We start from the raw sequence: 25738 nt of genomic DNA, 5'->3' as shown, positions 1-25738 counted from the left end.
TGTCTTTACAGCATTTACACAAGTCCTGGGAGAAACCTTGCTGGGTAAAATTACTCCATCAACGGAACAAATCGCATTCATTGTCGGTGGTCCGACAGTTTTGGTCGCTTATGAATTACTTTCGCCAATCGTTCATATAGTATCTCTCCTGACTTCCCGACAAGCAGGAGCCATAAAAACCCTCTACTATATGACACAAAATATCGTTAACCTTTTGAAAAGATTGATCGGGTTTCCGAATTGCGTACTGTCCATCGGAATTAACATTGTAAGATACAAGAGGCCTCTCGATTACGTCATGACCGAGTTAGATCGTCTCTCTGAACCCGTAACCACTACACCCGCTACCACAACCGCGTCGCCTCCGCTCGATGCGCTCAGCAACTTCGTCCTGAGTGGCTTGCAGACCGTCCTGTTCGCAGTGCTGTCCCAAGATACGCTGCTCGCGATTTTTAATACATTGAGGAGCCTGCTGCCCGGATGCTAATGCTGTAATTATTGTCTATAGATTATTATTTAATTCACGGTTTTCGAAGTCATTAAGAATAATATTTGGTCATGCAAAATATTGCAACAGTTTCAAATGATGCATTTTCAAGAAAAAAAGCTTACAAGCATAACTTTTATTTCGTGCTTACGAATTATTTGTTCGCCTTCATCATGAATTATTTTTACTATAATTATTGTCATTAATCATTGCTGGCTCTGAACGACAAACGCGCGATTTACGCGGGTGGGTTAGTTAACGTAAGCTGGTAAACATGATGAAATAAAATCATCTTCCATTTATTTTTATATACTGAGTTACACGAGTGATTAATACGAGATTCATGATTAACACGGTGAATGATGGCTTTCTTACCCCGTATCCATAGAAGAGTAATAGATGTAACGAAACTAATTTTTAGTCACTTTTGCTTAAATCAATCTTTTAATGATCGGAGCCATCTTGATGCTGTTCATTCTACCCAGTCATTCCTTTCTTCTGATCACTAGATTTCAAAGAATTAACTATGTCTGGAAATTATGGTCCTGTCCATGTAGTGAGCTTCCATGGAATAAAGAATATATTTTAACTGCGTTGACCAGAAGAATAATTCTGCCTATTACAGTGTGAATTTTCTGAAGCCCGATTAACAAAAATTAAAAGGCATAATGATATTTAAGGGTCTGCATTGCTGATTTGTCCTGCACCTTTATAATCTTGGTCTTAGTTCTGCTGAGGGCAAGTAAGAACTGAATTGAGAAGATGATTCATTGGGAAAGCAGAGCACTGTGGTGCGCGTGACTGGGTTAAGACTACATAGCTATATGGGGGTCTCAATTGATAAATACATATGAGGGGGAAGGAGGGAGCGTACTGTACCGGATACGTATGGTGGAAAGCAATTATTTAGTCCTAGGTCAGTCTTCGTGGTTTGTGATAAGACTGATTGCATGTGAGAACTGACTTAAAAGGATGATCATTTGTCTTGATTCAACTATTGTCCAGTCCCATATTTCTACTAATTAAATTAAATACGCTTATTAGTAACAGCATGAATATTAATTGCCCTTATTTTAAAATTATATATAATGATATTTGTTCAAAGGAGCTTACTAACCTCTTCTTTTATTTCAGGTCCTGCTGCCCGTCTCCTCAAGTTTGCGATACAAAGAAATTCGCCGGAAATTTAGCGGAAATTTATAAATTTTCGGGCCGCATTTCCGTTGAAATTTTCGAGATTCGGCAATGTTTACGGCCTCGGGAATCGCAGTTAACAAGCAGTAATTCCGTCACTAGCTACGTTCGACTATAGGGACTGCATTCATTCAACATTATTCCATAGAGTTTTTGTTAAATCAGAGTTCAAATATTTTATACGTGTTCAAATCTACCAAAGTAACGTAACCTTTTGTATTATGCATTGTGTTTGAGTAGATGCTCTGTAGCGTCTGAGGGAGAGAGATGTCGTAATGTATTCAAATTACATTTTGTAAGATATGAAATTTGCCGCAGAATGATCTTGGAATAATATGACAATATTCTGACAATATTTCCTTAATTCATTAGCCGAAAAAATATTTAGTGTAAGATCAATTAATGACCTAACTTTTTAGATTTTGAGTTAGTGACATACGGCCCAGTCCTGCTTTCTTCTTCGGAGAAACAATAATCCAAAGTTTTACGCATATATGATTTTTTTCTATTTCCATTTGAAGGAAAATGGATTTAATCGAGCAAATTCAAAACTCATTTCTGAGGCAAAACGCTGTGAGGGTATTCAGGTTTATTTTCACCAATATTCTTCAGCCTGGATTCGATCTGTTCATGGGAGGTGCCACCAACCTGGTGGTGAGGGAGCTTATGACAGTTACACCCACGCAAATATTAGGCACCGACCTTTATTATATTGCAGTGAGGGCTTCATATATTGTATTATTAATTCTTCAGACTGCCCTCAGTGTTGTACAGACACTTTTCGATCGAATCAATCAAATATTGGGCATAAATATTTTCGAGTTAACGTGGTCCTTCCTTCGATTTGTGAACAACACGAGGGACTTCATAAACACACTGACGGACATATTTGCGCCCACTGGCTGAAAATTCATCGGGAATGCGAGAAAAGACATTACCAAATCAGTATTGTATTTTGTTATTCGAAAATCTATACATTTCTACGTATAAAATACCATGTTTTTTTGTTCTAGTGTATGACTCCATTTTTTTATCAAGTATTAATGTACACATGTAATTGTACGAGTTTCCAATCCCCTTCAACTCTAAATGGTTTATTTGATAACTAAAATGGCACGTCATGACAAGTTAAACAAATTTAAGTCGTGAGCAAATTTTAGAGCGGCCATATTAACCAGCGAGAGCCGTCCCGTATAGTGCGCGTAAAGCATGATATTCCCGAGACTATAGATTTTTAAGTATATGAATAAATAGATACGATATTTGTAAGCGGACACCTGTATTGAGAGAGAAGGCATGAATATAAATAAGCTGTTCTTATGGTGATGACAAGAATGAGCTGCAGCTCACAGACCAACGGAACAAATGAAAATATTTATTGCATATTTTCTAATTATTTTTTACTACGTTTATAGGCCGCGGTGGCAGTAAAATGTGCATGCAGATAGGGATCGAGTCTAGAAACGTGTTTGTATCTCAATTATTTGCGCTTTTTCCTGTTTGCAAATGATTTGTTTTTCATCTTGCTTGAAAATTAAAAAATTAGAGTGATGACTGCCATATTATTTGTTTTTAAGGCCACTTCACTATTCATATTCAAGTTGAATATTACCTTAGAACTCTGTGCATTTTTCGAATTTTTCATAATTGGCAATTTTTTTAAACTAAAATATCTTCTGTTACACTTGTGTATGTTGAGATTTAAAATTATACTTTTGATGATCAGTATCTGGGTTCTATATATTACAAGCCACAGCTTACGATAGCTAGTTTCGAAGCAGAATGTGCCACACACATTCTATTCCTTATATCAAATCCTACAATATATATTAATTGCAATAAAATTACTGAGATTAATTTGATTGAGTATTTTAAAATATTTGTTTGTGTTCCAGGCCACCGCATAAAGAAAGTATCAAATAAATAGTAAACTTTGCAATCCATGCGTACGTTGGTACTAAATTGAATATATTTTAATATGATACTTATCGGAGCTTCAAGCAATGGATAACGCCTCGAGCTTCTTACTGATGTTCTACCTTGCACAAGACAAATACATAATTAGGAGAGATATAATAGGAATCATAATTAGTTGAATCATATATCATTTGTGCGAAGTCATTGCGCTATGTTTCTTATTGTTTCTTAATAATGAATGAATGTTTCTTAATGTTAATAATGAATGTTTCTTAATGTTTCTTTTCTTCATAAAACAATCAGTACATGTATTTGTGAATAATATGAGGACTCGTCTTTCATTCATTCTACTTATATTTTTTATTTTAGATTTATATTTATTTCACTCTTTTTAATATGAGTGAAAACTGCTGCTGCCTATGAGCATAATTAAGGTGCTCGTAACCTACAAATTATTATTCAAAGTCAATGCACCGTTAATGCTTACCAATTTCTGTTGTAAAAATGTTGTACATTTATAATTGTGATAAAGAGGCTGTGATATTTTCGTACAACTTGCCACAAATTGTAGAGGTTGCTAATTTAGCTCTATACCAATGCAACTTAGAGCTAGATTGGCTGATATCGATTAGGGAAATGAAAAATATTGAAAATTTCATTGGAAACTTACGAATCACATAGAAGCTGAAAAACTTTTACTATGTTGAAATTAATTTTATTTGATTTCTCACATTGTGCGATCCAATTATAATATATATGAATGTCTTCGAGTAATAAATTTTGCTTGTATCGTCTGCTTTCATCATCCATTGTTTGTACTATGCATAGACTCGTAGTTCGAACTCGTTGCCAGATGGACGAGGCACAAGGCTACGCATGAAAACAAAATCTACTCTAAGTAATAATCCATGTGATGCCTATACAATTAGCGTCACAAAGTACATTATTAAAACTAAAAGAATTAAAGCATTAAAAAGCCCGCAGGGTGCGACGCTTTCAATTAACGATAAGATAAAAGAAAGAGGCTCCTGAATTGATATGTGGCCATCTGCAGTAATCTAATACGATTACTTCTATCTACTAAAAAAATCATAATTGCTAAGGAACGCAAATTTATTTTGTTGAGCACATTACATGAAGGTAGAAATGCTGCATGAAACGATCTCGACTGTTGAAACCATTCAAATAATTCACTTTCCAAAGATTAATTCTCACAATTATTGAAAAAATTCTTTGTAGATTGTACACTGTTTTTCAAGTTGCTATCCCCATTTGGACGCATTTTGCTCAATTTTACTCACTTGTACCTAATGCACGCACCAGTGAACCACGAAGTATATATTCTCGTGTTTATCACCAGTTCTGTTGATGTTTATTCTAAAATAGATTTTATTATCTTCGAGTTCACGCATCATTTCCACATTCATTAATAGTCGTATAGGGGAAATCGGACATTCCCCCGGGCAACACCCAGTCCAACATTTATAGCAATTACGTCATTAAAAAAATTTGATCAGTACTCACTGCAGTGAATGATAGAGAGCGCATTTTCTCTTCCTTCCGTGATATCACGGACGGACGGACGGATGGACATGACGAGCACTATAGCGCCTTTTTTTTCATAAATGAGAAAATGCGCTAATAATGCAATCTATTCTATATTCTATAACCCAATTGATGGACAAATTTAGATGATGTATGTGAAATGCACGAAAATTGCAGTTCCAATAGTTTCATAGCATTTAAATTCAGCTGACGAAGGCAAATAACTGAAAATATTTTCTTTCCGTAATTCAACTATTTTCAAAGATTTACCTAAGCCCAGGCTGTGCTTAAAGAATTGAAAATGTTGCAATGGGACTTGAAGTTTAATGTAGGTCAAGACCGTTTATGATAATGGCTAAATTTTATCATTTTCGTCCTATTTATATGAACAATTTTTAGGTGACAGTTTTCGCCAATTTTGCTCCGATTTATTTGAAAAGTCTTCTCTGTTTTCAGAATCGATAAATTGACCCCAGTATCACTGTTAGAATTATTTCCTAGTCTTACGCGTGCTTATTATCATTCAATTTCAATGAGCTTTAACGAGATTTTTACCGCTTTTACGACAGTGTTGGGCGAACAGCTACTAGGGAAGGTTACGCCTAGCTTGCCTGCCTTGGCCGCGGTGCTCATAGGAGGTCCAACTGCCGTGGTATCCGCGGTTTTTATTTTACCAATACAACAACTCATAAGCTTCATTTCCTCCCCCGAGTTCAGTGGTCTCACCATAACGTTCACTCTGATAACGATACTAGTTAATGTTTTGAAAGCAATCTTCAATGTATTCTTAATAGGACCTAATCTAGTGATGAATTTCATCAGCCAATTTGCCCAAGTGTTCAAAGTTCAGCAGCAAATCGACCTACTGACATCAACGACAACTCCAGCTCCGGGATAAGCAATCTGATTGGTTAGTGCATTTTAGAGGTGAAACATCATTGATATTGATGTTCAAAGATGTGTGTAGAAGAACATACGACTTTATAGATGATGATATTCTATCAGTAATTAATAGAAAACTTATCTTCAACATGATGTACTCCTTCCTTTTCATTTGTGATTTTTCTGTTGATTTATAAGAGTTTTCCCGTCTCTCTGGGCAGGAACTTGGTGTTTTCGTGGATCTTGGACATCGACGATTAATTCGTACGCAATCTAGGCAGCAAATCGCAATTATAAAATAATTTCCAGAATCACAAGATTGTGAAAAAATCAAATAATGTGATTTGTCAGATATTTTAAATGAAATAATTTTTAAAATTTGATCCTTTGGAGTTTCCAACTCAGTTAATGCTAATATAGTTTAATCCGCATTTTAATCTTACAGATAAAATTTTACCAGAGGACTAAATGGATTGTCATTCATTTTGAATAGGAGGTAATTAATGGAACAACTGATCAACTACATCAAACAAACTTCACGTTGATCATCCCACATTCCTATTGATCTTCAAACTTTGACTGTACCCTGCATTCGGTGTGAACCCTACAAGATGAATAATTTGGTTGACATGATTCTATCTCGACTTCGCACTACACTGATCGATGACATCACGCGGCGAGTGACAGACTTCAGTTTTGATGACGCTGGAGAACAAGTATTCAACTTCGGTTTGGGCGGCGCTACACACATCGTCTCACAGGGACTGATGGCTCTCAGTCCAATGAGCCTTTTCACCAACGACGGCATCAGACGTACCCTAACAGTCATAGAATTTTCGCGGTACCTCTTCCAAATTTTGTTTGACACTGCGAATGAAATTGTATCAGCAGTAATTAGGTTGCTGGCATTGGATTGGTTTAGGCCTCTTCCAGGTATTGTATTACTGCTCAACAACTCAGTCAAGCTCTTAGATGCTCTTGTCAGACTGCCGGCGTCGCTAGCCAATGGACGCAGTTTTACAGATGATACTATGAACAGTTTATTGCTGGGTGATTATTCCTGAATCTACGATTTTTTAGCACACCCACTTCACGTACATGTAGCTAAATACATTTTTTAGTTACACGGTTATCGGCATGAAATTTTCCTAAACAATTGTTCTGTGCTCCAGGGCCTCTTCTCTTAGCTGTCTAATTTGTGCGGCTTTCGAAGAATACTACAATTTAGGTATTAATAAGTGTTTACAAATATATAAAATTATATATTTATTTATCTGTTACTCCTATTTTTAGCGCTTTGGATATGTATAAATATTTTACGTCTCGTGCTTGAGTTTGTCTCATTCAGAGCTCAGTTTCAGGTTGAAAAAATCAATATTATTTCTAAATGGCAATCTAATTTTGTATATGGCATAATATAATCGAAATATTTTTGTAACTCCGAAATACAGGCGCATATTAGATTCTATTGACATAAATAAATAACGATATAATTATCATTCAACTGTTGTGTCTTGATTTCGGCTCAAGCTGGTATTTTACCGTTAAGTTCATACACTCATTACAAACCTGCTTTGTGCCATAATTACCATGCACTTACTGCACTATTTTGAGTCGATTTTGATTGCTTTTTGGAGTTGATCAAGAATGAGCATTGTGATGCATAGCGTTTTAAGTCACAAGGTTGATGACTTCTTAGATGCAATAACATTCAGAAGCGACTAAATGCAAAATCTGTCGGCTTTGTCTCAGACCTTTACTTTCTCAATGTTGACCCAAACTTTGTTTTTTCCAAGTCTTTGAACAAATTGCCGACATTATTAAAAGAATTTTATTATAAAGTTTAAAGAGAATATCGAATTTGCTTTGTTACATTTACTTATAAGTTTATTCACTATGTAAAATATAGCTGCCTCAATATGGTTTTCTCGACAAGCACACGTGCGATGTGTAGTTTCAATTCTGAGCTTTACGGTGCGGACGCAGCAGTATTGCGGATTACTGTCATAACTGTTGGTAAGTACACCGTCACTTTCAGTAAGATAAATTTAGGACATTTATTGTTGCTGTGAGCAGCTCGATAGCTACGTTACTCTGTAAGCTGATGTTAGTAATAATTGGAGTGTTATAGTTATTTATCTTCGAGTATTTTCAATTTAATTTGCACTTCAATGATCTGATGGGATTCTATCTAGCCTAGCATTTTCAAGACAAATTGAAGTAGGTGCCCGATTTTATGTGCCTAATACGTTTTTAGAGACTTGGGCACTCTATTCACGTAAAATGATGCTTTGTAAAACGATGATTGTTTTAGCAATGTACGTATAATAGGTACATCATAGATATTCAAATTGAAAGAAATAACTAATTATTTAACTAATTTATTATTATTTAACTAATTAATTATTGAATTAATTAGTAGTTTATGCGTTGTTTCCGGTCCGCAGTTTGACAAACTTGAAGATTAGGGGAATGACCTCAGAACAGGTTTGTTAGTCAGTAGAGTTGTATATTGTTGAACTCGAAATGTTCCTCCTTGGCTAAAAGAAGTGGCTTTTATAATTCTTGCCCAGACAAATTCAAAATTTTGTGAAAATATATGAACTATCGTTACTTCTGCATCTTTACGTCCGTAAGGTCTTTAGGCGGCACGTTGCATGTAAAAGTTTCAAATTGCCATTGTTGTTGACATTGTATCGTGTCAACAACACTCACGCAGGTCATGATTTCAATGACACACAGGATCTGATAATAGTGTCGTCTAAGAAAATTTTCCAAATGGATACACATCACACAGCAACCAAGGGTATTCAAGTAATTTGGTACTTAACAAAATTAAATACTTTTTTTAATTGCACCCGGATTCATAATTATCCGTGCTTTTTTTAAACATCGATATGCCAGTTTAATCAGATTCTTGGTTTGGGTTATAGCATGGCTAGTTCTGCATACAAATATTCCCATATTTGATCCTGTGTAATAAATTTGTTCCTGAAAAAAATTTCATTGCCGACATAATGACTGATTAGTTTAAGACCATATATGTTTCATCTTTCATATGTTGATTATCTTTCATCGTGGCGATGACCTCGCCTCAAACAAACTAGTTTTTGATCACCATCATGATACTTAACTCAATAAAATTCACTATAGATCACGAGGCCAGAAAGAGTAAACCTATCAAGATAAGTTATGTTTGATTTCTGCAGTTTATGTTTATTGAGCTCTGGGACAGCTACTTATTTTAACTGATAACCCAACTGGATTCTTATCTCTTTCTGTATCACTGATCTGCACCAAATAGCGAAAAGTTTCAGTGAACGATAAAGGCGTTTGTTCTCGCTTCCAATCTTAGCTTATGTCAAATTTTCAACCTGTACATCAGATTTTAGGCGAAAAATCATACCCGAATTAAACATTCAGTGATTGTCCATTGCAGGAGATCGAACTCTTCGTTCGTTATTATATTCAAGTTTAATTATGATTGATGCCATTTTTGAAAACTTAACATAGCGCAGGCTTCCGAATTCGTATTTTTGAATTATTGTAAACATTGTCAATGCGAAGCTTTTCGGAACAAAAGTGATATTTTCGGAAATGGATGTCAGGATAGAATTTTTTTTCTCTGTCGTTGCCTGAATCGTTTACATTTTCACAATTTTTTTACATTTTCCGAATTTTTCCGCCTACAGTATGCCTGCAAGTTTGCCAAAGTAGAAGGGAAAATTGCAACTGACAAAGCGGTTTAGGATAAATTGAAATAGAGCATCATTCTTAACAATTTTAACATGGAAGAGGATTTAAATTGAATGGGAAGGGCTTCAGTGATTTCCTCCCAATGTATTTTGCTAGGAAGAACGTGAGTTATCCCTAAAATGTTATCTAGCGTTAATAAAACTTAAGTAATTAATAGCTAAATTAATGAATAAAAAATCTTATAACATCTAGATTTTATTTACACCATTACTTCCACTGAGAAATTGTAAAATAATCACATGGCGCTATATCATTCATCAGCAACTCATTTATTAGGTAGCACAAAGCACAAAACTATTTGAAAAATTATCGCTAAACTAACGTACGTCGTTACCAGAAGAAGTTGGAAACAACCAAACGAAAGATAATTATTTGAATTATCAATTAAATAAATAATTAGCAAAACTCAATGAATTCCCGTGGCTGATAATTAATTTCAATCAATTCCATATCATTTATGGTTGCATACGCTGAGGAGTTTAATTGAAGTTGTGCGATGCCATTTAGTTGTTTTTAACCATTGCTTTTGAGTGCATGTTAATTACAAGCAAACTGGCAATAATTTTAAATGAGAAATCAAGTACGAGAAATTTATTCATAATTTTGGCTTAAGGTATTCGAATAATAAAACAGATTTCTTGCGTATATTTGAAACTTTATTTTTTCATTCACTAGTGAACGTATGGAAACAAGACCTGTTTATTTTCCAAGGAGTCCAGGAAAAATTCCTACAAACCCCGCCAGTATATCAAAAAAGCCGAATTCATACAAAGAAAGGGAGAAATTGAAGACTCCGGACACAACGCCTCGCAACGCAGTGAACACTCCAAGCAATGCGTAGGCAATGCCGACTCCCGTGTCGAAAATCGTGGTTGGCGGCGGAGTTAAAGTTTGCAATGATGTTGTGACGATGCGAGTAGCTCCTCCAATGTGGGTTTGGAATAAAGTCAAAGCGTTGTCCCCAACAAATCGGATCACGGTACTCATAATCGTTCCCAGAAGGCCGATGGGAATTTCAGTCAAAATGTTGCCCATGTTGGAGTTGGGTATTTTAAATAACCTAAAACTATGTCCCGGAAAACTTCATTCTTCTTTCAGGGAATTTAGGGTGTTTTCATTAGGCAGGTACAATTTTTTCCGTCATCTACACATATCCGCTGCATTTTCAATCATAATTTGCACGCTGCATTTTCAATCATAATTTGCACACTCGTAATATAGTCTTTTCCAAAAAACTTTCATGTGCACCTGATGAGGCTAGGAGAGGAAAAACTAATAAATTAGAAGCAACAAAAGGAAAGTTGCTTTCTAAAATTTTGCATGATTGATGAGGGCACAGTCATCTACAATTTTAAGTCAAGAATACGAGTTTAATTCTATTGATAAATTAACACTACAAAATATTAAAATAATGATATTAACTTAGGCAAGCATCATACTGTCGTGTGATGTACAATTTTTAAATTTCCAATATCACTTAAAACAAAAGCTGATACTAAACACTTCACATTAGTTTTTTATTCAAGTTTTTCAGCTTAATCTCCATATGAATATGTTTAGTAGCGTATTTGGCTTGTAATATAATCATGAATGAGGATACGAAAGCTTGGATTTATTAATATAACATGAAACAAATGTTAGATTGTCGATAGTAAAGGAGAACAATTTATAAGCTAAAAAATTGTTCACGGGTTTTTTTGAAATGCATAAATAAAAAAAAAATCGGAACACGAATAAGTTTTTAACTGCCGGATGAGAAATTTCTAATAACTGTAATCACTAAAATCCATGAAATTATCGACAGAGATAAAAATTCTCGCTTCAATAGAAACAATTAAGAAACAGTGTGAGCATTGAAAAATCCAATTAAACAGAAATAGGATAAAGATCCTGAAATTAAGAGGTGAAATGACACTCATTCAAGCAGAAGTAATAAATATGAATAACTGATAAAAAAATTTTTTTAATTGCAACACACAAATGACTTCTGTTAGTCATTTGTATTGCAATGGTTTGCATCATGTTCGTAGAAAGAAATGGCCTACAACAATTGAACCCTGGAAAATTCTCGGGCCGAATAGTCGTCTGATTAGACATCCCATGACCCATTTCAAAACCCTGCAAATGTAGGAGACTAGGAGGTACGACAGTAAGTACCCACCAACACACGTTCTATGTCATCACTGATTCTGGCTGATGGCCCGGTGCGAGCTTTCACAAACCGGGAAGCTTCATTCACTCACTGTGGTCACAATCGTTATCACATCGGATGTTCTTAAGATAATAAGTATAAGTTGAATAAAACCATTAATGGTTGTATGTATCAGTAGCAAGTTGATAAACGGAGGTTTTCTTTATTTTTTTCTCCTAACTTTCACAAAGTTTAGAAAGTTGAAATACACTAATTCCCAAAACAACGTAGTCAGCCATCAAATAATTTGATGATTATACTTTCAGAGAAAATTTTCTATGCCTACTTATCTAAAAAGGTTGCGCTCAGAGGTTGTGAAGAGAATCAAGCAGTTTTTAGTCTGGTCGTGCGATGAAATTAGGAGTCAACGCAAGACAGATTGTAAAATAATATCATTCAATCTCCAAGTTTGATAAATTTTATGCATATTTATCATAGTTAAATATAAGGGTTGTTCGGAGGGCACGTATCTATCCACGATAATATCATGTGATATTGCCATGCCTGCACCTGAAAATTCAAACGCATTGCATAACTGGTAGCAAAAAGTTTGATCAATAATTTAAATTTGCTTTTTTTTAACTCACAAGTGGCAAAATTTTTATTTTAGATTTTGAAACGTGAGCCAAATGAAAGTTTAGTATTTTCTAGAAAATATTTGAACGTGTCTTCCTTTAATCATTTGATTCTCTTCAATTATTGATTTGCTTAATAACCACGACGTGACTCCAGATTCTAAAATTCCAGTGATCATCTTTTTCAAGCAATGTCGAGTCTCATAAAATTTACCGCGAGATTATCATAACGAGCTCAGGCTGTGACGATTGGAAAGAATGCTCTCAAGTTTCAAACCAACTGAAATTTCCCACCTTCAATAAGGCAAAAATGTATTTTGGCCTAAAATAAGTTTTATGAAAAAAAACGAAGAAAGTCCTAACATGATTTTAAAATTCTGCCATAAATTACGAAATCGATCATTTCGTAACATCAGTTTGTCTAGGGAGGCGACACATAGTCTTTCACTAATAGGTCGTTTCATTGGCAAGATTTTTCATTCGCTTACCAGGGGGAGTTCTATCGAAGTTGATATCAACACTGGTGCAGTTTTTCTCTAATTATTTCAATATGGCTCGTATATTGATATCACAAAGGCAAATTAAATAGTTCAACATTCCAATTTTAATGAGACGTTAGCAAGAAGCTGCTCTACGCACCTCACCCGAGCTGCACTAAAATCGACAACCTTAGTAGAATTCATAATTGAAATACAAGTAATCGTAATGTACATCCTCTGTGCAACGACGGGTATATTACAAAGAAACTCTCAAAATAACGAGATGGGGAATGAAATAAACAATTGCCAAGAAACAGTACGTGCAAATCCGTAATGCCGACTAGATGAATCGCAATCAAAGACGAAGTAGTTATTGAACACGATCAAACACTAATTTTACTAAATTGTTATTTAAATTGAATTCATATAAGAGGAAGCATCACAAAACCGAGTCACTGAGAACAACAGGTATGGCAGAGCCCAATTCTCAAGCTTCAAGGTCAAGCGCAAGACCAATTTTGTGACCGCCTTGGTTGAAATTCTTGCCATCAATGAGCGTGGAGAGCGTGAGAGTAACTCCGTCTCTGAGGCGCTGCTGGTAGCCCAAGCCAACTTGTGAGTTATTATTCACCTTCGCCCGAACGGATGCATCTTTGTCCAAGGCGTACTTGCAGCCGATCGAGAAACGCGTGGTGTTCGAGTTGGCCGACCAGCCGAGATCAACGGCGCCTTCCAAGTCGCGGCTGATTTTATGGTAGAGCGATCCGCCGAATTCAGCGCCATCGTTTGCGTATGTGTGAAGAATAAAGTCATTGCTAGTAAAGCCCACGGCAAAGTTGTTCTTCGTGAGCTTCGACTTGGCCGTGTCAAATGCCATTTGGTAGCCGAGAAGCCAGTTCTTATAGTAGGCAACCGCAGCGCCATTCACGAGCGGACCGCCCAGGTCCAAAGTGGAGTCCAGATTAATGGTGATGGCGTCAGCCTTGTAGGTGGACTTCAGGGCAGCGCTCTTCTTGCCGCTCTGGGGCACGAAGGTAGAGTTCAGCACCAGCTTTAGCCCCTTTGAAACTTTGTCTTCAAGGGCCAGTTCAGTGTTCAAGGTGTTGTCAGTGTTCCACTTCTCGGTGAACGTAAGCCCTGAGAACAATAGATTACTATTAGAAACCGAGGAGATTTTATTTTTAGAAAGCAAGTGAAGAGAACGTCCGTCTAAATTAAAATTTTTCAATCAATGAAAATGTGAAAAGCGAGTAATTCTGAAAAGATCATTAAATAAGACCGCCCTGATGCACAGACAACTTACACGAAATTACAATTAGATCAAACGAGAAAAAATAACAGAATGGAGTAGGGGAAAAAAAGTCAGACTACAGTATCACCTTTAAAAATGAGCGTTGCAATACGGGCTACCGACGAGTAAGGAATCTGGTTCTACACAGCTAACACGAGAGAACAGCACCACTTGACAGAAACTCAGTTCACTCATTCAGATGTGGAACTAACATGGTAACAATAAAAAAATCGCAGCAATACAGGGAGCATAGTTCATAAGATGAACATGAGCTAAAATTTTCTATTTAATAACGATTAACTATTGAGTTCTAAAATGACCATTATTTTAATTCCGCAATGGTTTAGAAGTTAGTTCAAACTGTTCTTCCCCTTAGCTTTCATGATAGGAAAAGATCGAATTGAGGTAGAGTAGCGTTTCAGCAGAATCAACGGTATAAACTTCTTCAGGAGGAACATTGCCGAAGCATGGTTGACTATCGCCTGATTAATTGCTTCATTTTCGAAAAAAGAATACAAGCTTTCAATTCGTCAAACGAATTAGTAAGGAATACTAATCAAGGGAGCGAAACAACGTAATCGATTCGTGTTTATTCAACAGTGGATATGGAACCAACGCAACAATAGTACGCTCGATTCGAAACCACTGTTGCAAGCGTCTTGGACAAATTTACAACATACATTAATCCGCGAAACAGCTGATTCGGGTAACAAGATAACAAAGTCAGACCTGGTTATTACATCAAAGGCGAATCAATCAGAGAAACGCATATTGAGAGTAATTGCGAAGCTGTTAGCTCGACACGTGTGTAATCGAACGATCGAGAGCTATATATAGAGGCAAACAGAGAAACAGCTATATGATTCATGCTATGATGAATTTGAATTGCAGAACAATTGTGAGATGGTCAGAAAAAGTGCATAACTCTTGCCTAAAGAAAGTATGCGAGGCGTTACTTGTGCCTTCGAAAATGCCCCAAAATATATCTCTACTCTTAACTTGCTAACAGAATGGCACCAAAGGGTCACCAACATGACACCCTAAAATTATTAAAAATACATCTTAGTTCAATTATATGAATGTGTCTACGTTCCATTGAACGTTTTTTTAATGATAACCAGAAAGAGAAAAAAAAAAGAGTATTACAGGTGTTAATGCCCAAGATGTGAAAATGACATTAGGCTAGTAGTGTTTTTAGATTCTAATAATACGCTTATCGGCATAAGAACTCGTTAATGAAACGTGAATGGAAAATAGTTCTTTTATTCATCCATGCAGAAAGTGTTGAGTGAGATTGAGCTAATGTCGCTTGAGAATGAGTTGAGTAATAAATAAGCAGGTACAACCTACCATCTTCATCGCCTAAATTTTATTAGCTGTGTGCACAGAGGCTTCTTAGCACTTGGGCTATAAAGCTCACTCTACTCGCAAGTCATCAACTATCCATCACCAACGAAGCTGGAAAGCTTGCCCTAAGCAATTCATCACATTATACATATTTCGACACCAACGAAAGGACAGGGTACAAAAGGTGGTAAAAGAGAAACAGCTCTAACGTTTCATAGGACGTTTAGGGAAGGAGCAAAAAAAAAACAACAAAAACCAAGAAATTGAAAGGAACACGTCGCTTGCACGAGAGGACAAAAATTGCAGGTAATCCTTCCTAAATAACAGAAACCTTGCATCAGACCTGAAAACTATCTGATCCCATGGACTATGTGAGTTGTTCAGGTGTTATGCCTATGTCAGCGTGCAACCTCACTGGCTATCTACCCAGCGCTGACACGCGCCTGGAAACTCTTTCCAAAGAGGGTATTAACCGTTACAAAACTATATACAAAGTAAAATGGGGCACTAGGATGGAATAGGGGCCCTATCGGCTACCATCATTTTGATATTCCTAACTACATCCTTCGAACGTCTGCTCCAGTGGTAATGAACTCGTTTCCACGAAATCTAGAGCATTGGGAATTTCCATAAGCGTATGCTGCTGCGGAACTGAAGCCTGCTGTTGAGGAGGTCCTGGCAGGTTATGATGATGCGATTGAGGATGCGGGGCTCCTTGTTGTTGAGACCTGGACTTGGTCTGCCCAATGAGGTCTTGCAGGCCGCGCCAGACATAAAACATGGGATCAGGCGTACATGACTTGCCTTCAGTTAGCCACTCGGCATAAATAGGACGCACAATCTCTGGTATAAAATTCTGTACTACGAAGTCCATGGCCGCTTCCAATCCGCTGATGAAGTCTTTGGAACACGGGCCACCGCTAGGAGCAGCAACGGCAGTTACGGTGGGACATTTCTGATCAGGCTGCGGTTGGTGTTGTGACGTCTGTATTTGGGGCGATGGTTGCTGCGGCACTGCTTGTTGTTGTGGCTGTTGATTATGCTGTGTCGGTTGATTTTGCATAATATTAGTTTGTTGTGGCGGCGGCGGCGGATGCGTCAGTTGCTGTTGATTGAACCTGCCAAAGTCGGGTTGTGCGCAGTGTTCTGTAGGTTGGTACAAGTGCATGGAGTTATTTTCAGGAGCGTTAGGAATCACCACCATGTTGTTGTAAGGGTTATTGGAGGGCATATGATTCATCTGCATGAGGTGATGAGGAGAGTGAGAAATTTTCACTTTGATAACCTGAGGACCAGCAGAAGCCTGAAGCATTTTCTTAGTGATGACGGCATTTTCGTCCAGAGGCAAGAGACCTGCGCTGTGGAAAGCTGATAACACATCTTCCCGTTTAGTGGATCGGCACCATGCGCGCATAAACACGAGAGGAAAGAGTTTCACGTTAATGGAAGGCCCGTAACGAGGTCCGTAATAGTCTATGCTTTCCCGAAATGCTTCTTTTAGGGGCTTAAAACAGGCGTTGTCCATCGGCTGCAAAATATGAGACGAGCGCGGTGGCAGCATGTGTAGAATTATACCGGCTTCTTTGGCCATCTCGAGCGTGGCTATAGTGACGTCAGCGGTGTTGTAATACAGCAGCAATAGAATGGGCTTCTGCAGAGGCATGTCTCGTATTTGATGAATGAACAGCTGCATCCAGTAAAAGAACACATTCTCTTCCATGCGGCCGGTAGGACTAAAACCAGCGTCAAAAGTTGCAGGATTAAGATCAGGATGCTCTTGCCAAACTGGAGGACGTTTGCCATTGAATACCAGTAAGGGTTTTAGGAAACCTCCTGACGCGTTCATGCACGCCATTGCGCTGATCATTTTCTTTGCTCCTGAACTTTCTTTTCTCACCAAGAGCTTGGAGAGGCGATCTTCTCCATGGAGCAAAATGCGCATTTCTTCAGCATAGAATATTCGGGACCCATTGACGGGCTGCATAAAAACGTTAGGGTCAAGGTTTTCTTTTGTCAAGTTTTCTCGGAGTCCCTTGAACCAGGCTTTTACGTCTTCCTTGGTAGCCTTGCTTTTGGAAATTCCCCCTTCGCGCGTCTTGATGCCTTTGATTATGGGGTGCCTTCTCTTGAAAGCTTGTAACCAGCCAGATGTGGGAGTATTATTGTTTTTGAACACGTTTCTGCGGCCCATCTTATCCAATACATCCTTGACAGCATAAGCAAGCGTTTTCCAGGCTTTCGGATGACCCATTTTAGACATCCTGATCATCCACTCGCAGATTTCGCTTTCCTCATCTTGAGTCAAGGCAGTGGCCATTCCAGGTTTTTTGACAACCAAAGGATCATTACTACGCAGTCGCGTGCGCAGCGTTGATCGTGGAATACTAAAGCGCTTGCTCACTTCGCTCACAGAAACCTTCTCATCTATGATGAGTCGGATGGCTTTCTCCATGCGGTCGTCATGGTATTGGGTCTTCTTCCGCTTCAAAGAATTGATGGACTTAGTACCTAAAGGTGCACCCAAAAAAGGGAAGGGTGATGTTAGTCCACAAACAGAGACTGGTGTAGCAAATCTCTTCAAGCCAAACAATTTTTTGAAAAAGAGTGGCAAGTAGATATAACAAAAAAAAACTAGACACAGCTACGTAACGGATTAGTAGAAAAAAATCAAATGAATTAAATCGCTGGAAATAACATCGGCCTTTAATTAATACACAATAAATCTTTGATATACTATTTCACAGATGTTGAAGATTCAGAACACAATATTGAAATCTTTTTTAATGTGGAAATATGAAATGAATTATTTATAACTTAGAGGCTCATTTACGGCATAATAAAACATATGGTTGCAATATTGTGTTAGAGCTTGTGTTAAACCATCACATAAAATATTCTATATTTTCATATGCCATAAGTAGAAAGCAAAAACAAGGTGCAATAACTTGTCATGAAGCAAGAATTATGTAAGGCAAAAATGTTTGGTGATAGACCATAGATGGCTGTGATATTGTTGTTACAGGATCACCCAAGATGTAACTTTAAAAAATAATAATAATATTAGGATAAAATGTTATGTTAATGGATGAACAGAATATTATAAAAGAATGAACAGGTCATTAATATGCTGTATCTGGGGCATGGGCTGAAAAAAGTGAACAAATCATGGTACTAATTTATAACTTGGGTAGAAAAAGTACCGTACTTCAAAAATTAACTAAATGTTTACATATATTAAAAATTAATGTGGGTATGAAGTTAACAAAAAACAGATCTCGGCAACAAACATTTTTTTTTTTAGAAATTTGTACATAGATTCCAACACCAAACTAGTAGGTGTTGGAACTAACTAACCTGTCAGAACTAACTAACTTCCGACACCAACTAAATTCTTTCATTCAGTGTTCAATACCACCATGGAAATCACAACAGTTCTCAGCACTGAGCTTGAGTCACCTTTATTGCTACACTCTGGCCAAAGTTGACTTCCTGGCAAGGGTAATTATTGAAGAACTGAACTGGGCAATTATTGAAGAACTAACAACATTCCCAAGCAACTTTTTTCATAGAATTATAAAATGATTGAGAATACATTACAGGACAAATTATTCTGATGAAAAAATTTTCAAGGTGCCTTCCGATGCATTTTGCTTGTTCTGACAAGAAACAATGCACAGATGAGGGCACATCAACTTCAACATCCAAAAATTAATGAACACTATCAGTGCTGTTGGTTACAGTTAGTGACAATTCTTCACATTTTGCCTGCCATGATCAAAATTAGGTACTTGAATTAAGCAGCATAGCTGACTAGCAACAAACTGAAGAAGTTTGATGAGAATGTAACACACAACTCCCAAAAAAGTTTAAAAACAGGAAAGGTACCTTGAATTGTATGTAATTCATTCAGTATTGTCATTTGTTGGATGGAATGTCCAAAGTAGGAACTCTTACAATTTCCATGTCGGGTTGTCCTAATGAGAAAATATGTAATCTTAATTCTTTTAGACCTATATTCCTAATACTATCTTTAATCCTCTTATCTAGGACATATCTATACAATATTTTCAACATCATTTTAAACTGTTGCGTTGATCTTTTTTGCCTATTGTAATTTATAGTTAGATAAATTATAAAACAAAAGTTTTCTTACAAAGCATTATTTCCCTGTTTAGCTAAAATAAACTAGCTATACAAGATTGAAACTTTTTGAGCTAATACAGTAGTGAAAAGCTTGTGTTTTGGTAACAATTTTAAAATGCTTAGTTCCTTTTTTCATCCAAGATTACCCAATCATAATTAAAATATCTTTCCATATCAATACTACTTTCCCTGTACAACATGATCACAAATAATAGCTCATTATTCAATATACCTACATAATAAATTAACAACGACACTAAGATTGCACCAGTGAACACTTACCATGTTCTTTAATTTTGTACTTGGTTTCAAGGTTTCCAGCAACTTTGCCGGTCTCAATGGCATTGCTGCCACCAGCAACAACTTCAACACCAGCATCACTCTTAGTCTTGCACTCCAACTTCAGCACACCAAAGTGGTAGCCCTTGCCAAAAACATCACGAGCCTGCTTGCCCAGATCACCGTATGTGGGGGGACTCATTGTGCACTAAAAGGATCTGAAAGAAAGAAATCTGATGTCAACTGATAGCTATAAAGTGCAAAAGAGTATGAAAGAACAAAAAAAGTTTTAAGCAAATAGACATCTCTGAAAGCAATATTGTTGAAGTGATGAAATGAGTGATTTGGAGGAACTGTCTTCAGCTCACTGACAACTTTCTTTATTGCCATAGTAAAGTGCCTGTACACAACTTTTTAACCTTAATAAAAAATTCACAATAAATTTATTTTATTTTACTAGATGCAACTCAGGTAATATAGCAAAATGAAGACCAATAACCATAGCAGTTTTACTTTGGTTATACATGCTTCATATCATTCACACAAGATTCATAAACAAAATTTTTCATTTTCTAAAAAATCTATATATATATAATCATGAAAATTGAAGGCTTGAATTCAGTACAACATCAGTTCCATGGACAAGTATACAATATAATACAACAATTAGCATACCTACAGTAAATGACACACAAGTAAACCATCACCAGATCCCACATTAGACTTGCTGCTTATTAATGAAAGCAGTTGAACAAGGATCAAAGCTACAACTTGTAATTTTTTATCACCTCACAGAAATTGTTTATATGCTTGGGACTTGGCATTGCTGTTAGAACCATCTCCACAAGCAATCTCATATACCATCAATGATATGCAAGTCACCTTCATAATTCATGATACCATTGATAGAAAGAATCCTGCTTTATAGCACTCAGTAAAACACAACAGCTTCTAAGTCATGTAATTTTGGGAAAATTTCAATTTCATTTTCAATCTTGCAGATGGATTACCAACAAGGTGGAATTGTTGAAATGTTGATTCAAATATAATCAATGTAGCCTGCTAACTTGCTCTGTTCAAAAAATATTACCCAAGTTTTAAATTATTGTCTAGTCCCACATTTTCAGATTTGAAATAATATGTGTACCTGTTCATATTCTAGCCTCTTGAATTCCACCCAGAATTTACCAATATAGCAGGAGATAATTTATCTGGTATAGATATTGATGCACCAAAAATGCATGATGGATAAAGACTCTTGTCATGATTCCAAAAAGAGGTATTTTCCAGGCCTTCCACAATTCAAGTCACGAGTGAGCAATAAGAACAACTCTAACAAAATTTAGAAAATAATTATAAAATTTGTACAGCTTCAAAGAATTTTTCCTAAAATCTGATCAATATAAAATAATTTTTTAGTAAGGCAGAAAGTTCGGAGTAGTAGCAAAGAGGTGTACTGGTGTAGAAAATATCTACTTTTCAAGCCATGACAGGCGGCAGTCAGAGTCGAAAGCTATCTTACTTTTGGAGCCTCAAATCAAAAAATGTTTTTGCAACATGAACTCCACCATTATCTTAAATAAATATCAAAGTCTGTGCATTTGTTTGTTTTTGAAGACTGGAATAACAAATACAAAGGCCAAAATGAAAAAAAAACAGCCGAGTTCAACTTGGGAAGTGAAAAAAATAAAAATCAATGCATGTTTTATACGTCCAGGGTCTTTGCCTTATTTCTTCTATATAAATTGAGAAAAATGGCACATTTTTGCCAATGCCAGCCCTCCAAAATTGTGCCTACTTTGAGTCTGATTTGGCATATTGAGAAGTTTGCTAAAATTGCAGGTAAAAACAATTGTAATGGGACTGATTTTCAAAATCACATGGAAAAAATAGGCCTTTTTCAGATTTCACTGAATAAATTGGGAAAAAGCTATAAGAATGGGTGAAATTGGGTACATTAAAGTAAGGCATAACAACAGGAAGGAGAATGTGTAGACTTTTTCATATTTTGAAGGAGTTCAATCTTTAATGTGATTATGGGAGTAGGCTAATTACCCGCTAATAACTAGTAGGCTAATAAGTTACCTATTCATAAAATGTAGGTGACACTGACAGTAGATTTTATAATTATAATTAATATGGTGGTGTTTTTTTTCACTTTTTTTGAAGTTCTTCCATTGACATGCATAGCATAGTCTCCATTATAAAATGAGATAATCTATTTATAAAAATTTTCAGTCTTTCAAAAGATCAATCTATCAAGTGAATGAAGTGGTAGGCCTAAGTCCTAACTTGTGTCATTGATTTGATTTGCCAGTACTATAGCTAGCTACTAGCTACTACCATCACTAGAGTCTAGGTAAGGTAGGTAGGAACATAGGCTATAGTGGCAATAATAATAGTGCTATACTACTAGGTACTAGGCCTACTACACTCACTACAGTAGGTACTACCGTACTAAGGCTACCTACGAAGTAGACCTAACATAGTAGTACTGTAGTAGTAGGTATATATAATATATTCATCAAAAAACAAAACAATTTGTGATTAATCATCATCCTATCGATTTTGACGTGGAAAATGAATTTATAGGTATAACTCAGGCAGCAGAAAATTCAATTGTGTACACCGTTTTTAAACTTAGTGTCAAGTCACGAATAAGCCACTGGCACCAAGTACAGAAAAAGCCGTCAATTTTTTTTTTCTAGTATATATGAATGAGTGTTCATTAAATTGACACCTCAAGTAATTCTGAAAGTCTTTGACAACAAAATAATCATTCATAACATAAATAGGATGATTTTGAACTCACCAGAGTTTTGGGAGTATAATTAAGCAGCGCGTAACTCGCCGGCTGTTGTCTGCACCACTTCCACACAATCTGAGCGGTCCTATCTGCTCACGAGACGGAACAGTGATCGAGCTGGGCGACTGGCGATGTCAAAGGACCTAAATGGGATCAAAATACAACACTTTTTCAAATATTGCTTATATAATAAAAAATGTATGAATATGAAGCAAAAATAAATTCTTCTAATGCCACATCAGGTCAAATAAGGCACATTAATGATAATATTTACGTAATCAGGCGAAGCAGAAGTGTACGAGGCACGAGGCTCGGCCGGCGATGGCGAACAATCGAGCAATTATTAGACATTGGCGGTGCGCATGAATCGAATTTTTAAATGTGAGTTTTTTGTATATAATTGCATTGAAAAATACGTATTTTCATCCGATAAATTCAAATTTATGAGTAAAAGACAAAATTGCGTATTATATAGATTTTTATTGGCAGTAAAATCTTATATATTCCGAACTAGTTCTTACTGCGGATACCTTTGCTGGCGACTTTAAAGGCTAAATCATAAATAAGAAGAAAAATTTTTAGAAACTATTCATTTGTAAATATGAATTGTGTTTCTTTCTGTAAGAGTCAATGGACGGATTTTTTTCAAGCTATCAGATTAAAATTTCGCCAATGGTGATTAACCCATTCCGTTTAGTGAATCGAACAAATGATTTCCCGCTGTGCGAGCAACGATCATTTGTAAACGTCTCGGACCCCGTGCTGTATGGATGATTCATTTTTTATTGTATTCCTTCGAATAAGTGCTGATAGCTTTTAAATTTAGTGGTGATAATAATTATCAAAATATTCATCATTAAAGATTCAGGAAGAAGGTGACGTAAAAATTGATGTTATTAGCGATATTAATCAATTCATTACGCTCTACGGCAGGTTATGAAAGTAAATAGGTGTTGAAAGCCTATACAAAGTATCAAAGTAGTAAAGCTCATAATTATTTACGATCACAATCATAAAATATTAAGATCACTTCTTAATAAATAAAATAAATTAACTTGTACCATTTATTTTTTGTTAGCAGACTCAACGTGGGAAAACGTGGGAATGATGATGTTTACAAATGATCATAATTAGCCTACTATGCAGAGACCTTTTTTCAGTAAGCTGCGTCAAATCAAGTGCGTCGTTTTTAGGCGAGTGCAACCGAACCTGCTGGGCGTGACTTTGCATCGGAATGGAAAATTTTCCTGTTTCCTTCATGAGTATTCAGCTCTAGGCTGGTGGCATGGACACAAGTTCTGCTGTACGGTAGCTCAATAATTGAAAGAACGCATCAGACACGCTTCCTATCCATGTATTATTTCAATTTCAATGAGGTATGTTGACGGAAGTAAAAATTCAAGATATCTTACAGCGAAAATTTTTTCTGACACGTGGATCGCCGGCTGTGCACCTTGCCTTTCTTCATTAATATTGATAGAAGAACCGATTATACTAACGAACTTATGATCAACCATTCGTTATCAAAACACAGCAGACGTTTTGGTCGTTGTAACACCCATATGACTAGATTCATATAAAATTAAAGCCATTTTAAAGATGCACATATTCTTAATCTTATGTAATTTAAATTGTGCAACGGGAATATAAAAAATAATAAAATAAATAAATAAAATAAATAAGCGAATAAAATTATTCCAGTGATAACAACCAGTAAACTCGCAATCTGACGAAAAAGGAAAGGAGTAAAATATCGCACTAAAGCCAAGTAAAAAAAAAAGCTATGTAGCGGACTAGCCGGACATGGCAGTTTCCACAGTGCTGGCCTGGACCGTCGTATGCTCTGATGGCCTAGGAAAGCCAGGCAGGTAAACGGCAAACTACGAAAACCACGACAATGCCAGACAGGCGAATCCTACAAGTAGTTTCTATATTGTAATGCCTGTTACAGTGTAGCTAGAATTTAATTTCTCTCTGGATATTCAATAAAACCTTGCGAGGGTTCGTATCCTAATTCGATAAACTATTCATTCTATGGCGCTATTTCGAACACTGCAAAAATTGCACAATTATCGACAGTTGTGCAAGTCATTAATGACAATGGAGGAATGCAAGATGAGCTCTGACGCGACCAACTTCAGTTGGCTGTCAAGCTACAGAGAAATGTGTCTAGATTTAAACTCGTACGAAATGAAAGATATTGTGAGCTCAAGTGATAGTTTATAAAAGATTCATCAATATTAAAATTCAGAAGCCACTCTACTTCGAAGCCGTTTATTCAACTTAACGTCGCTACCTTTTGAAGCGCACACCTAACTGGCAAATATCTTAACTCGCGAATTATCAATCTGTCAGCCGTCACTAGCTAGCCTCGCTGATCAGAAAAGCCGGATGAGAAACGTCCATTCATCAGAAGCAACGAATGCAATCGAACTACAGGAGAGCGTACTGGTTATTATATCCAGTAAAAGGGTTATATAATATCAGACGCATTATCGTAAACAGTGGAAATTCATTTCAAAATCGAGGATTGCACGAATCCTAAAACGGAAATAAGAAAGCCTTCGGTAATGGCCGAAGTCTGACGATCATCATTCATCAGGCCGATAGAATGCTATAGTCTAGGCGAGAACCACCACCATACTAAACACAGCATTTGAATGCCCATAATTGTCCAAAATGGAGGTGAGATAAACTGCTTACCAAAAATTCAGCTATTACAAGTCGCGCAGTGATTATGACTAGTAGTGAAAAATGTAATTAAAAAATCTATCGTCTAGAGCTTTGTTAATTATTATCCGCCCCTTTGAAAATCACTATCTTGCGGGATGAAATATAAACTCGTA

At 36.4% G+C, this 25738-nt stretch overlaps 2 protein-coding genes across 3 annotated transcripts; both read right to left on the bottom strand.

Annotated features, from left to right (window-relative positions):
• Positions 1 to 13139: 13139 nt before the first annotated feature.
• LOC108673543 (voltage-dependent anion-selective channel protein 2) lies at positions 13140 to 23234 on the bottom strand. Of its 2 annotated transcripts, none has more exons than XM_018161401.2 (4): positions 23167 to 23234; positions 22899 to 22981; positions 20090 to 20304; positions 13140 to 14163 (listed from the first exon to the last, which is right to left on the bottom strand). In XM_018161401.2, the coding sequence occupies exons 3-4, from the start codon at positions 20286 to 20288 to the stop codon at positions 13514 to 13516; spliced, it is 849 nt and encodes a 282-aa protein (XP_018016890.1). In that variant the 5' UTR covers positions 20289 to 20304; positions 22899 to 22981; positions 23167 to 23234; the 3' UTR covers positions 13140 to 13513. The 2 variants fall into 2 exon arrangements, with proteins under 2 accessions (XP_018016890.1, XP_018016882.1); XM_018161393.2 differs by having other exon boundaries at positions 22899 to 23035; positions 23167 to 23231.
• On the bottom strand, positions 14895 to 18266 carry LOC108673532. The gene has a single exon (XM_018161382.2). The coding sequence runs from the start codon at positions 18114 to 18116 to the stop codon at positions 16218 to 16220; it is 1899 nt and encodes a 632-aa protein (XP_018016871.1). The 5' UTR covers positions 18117 to 18266; the 3' UTR covers positions 14895 to 16217.
• Positions 23235 to 25738: the final 2504 nt, after the last annotated feature.

The sequence above is a fragment of the Hyalella azteca genome, unplaced genomic scaffold, assembly GCF_000764305.2.
Source record: "Hyalella azteca isolate HAZT.00-mixed unplaced genomic scaffold, Hazt_2.0.2 contig15593, whole genome shotgun sequence".
Lineage (NCBI taxonomy): Eukaryota > Metazoa > Arthropoda > Malacostraca > Amphipoda > Hyalellidae > Hyalella > Hyalella azteca.
The sequence above is the reverse complement of the archived record's forward strand: the minus strand, read 5'-3'. Positions and strand labels throughout refer to the sequence as shown.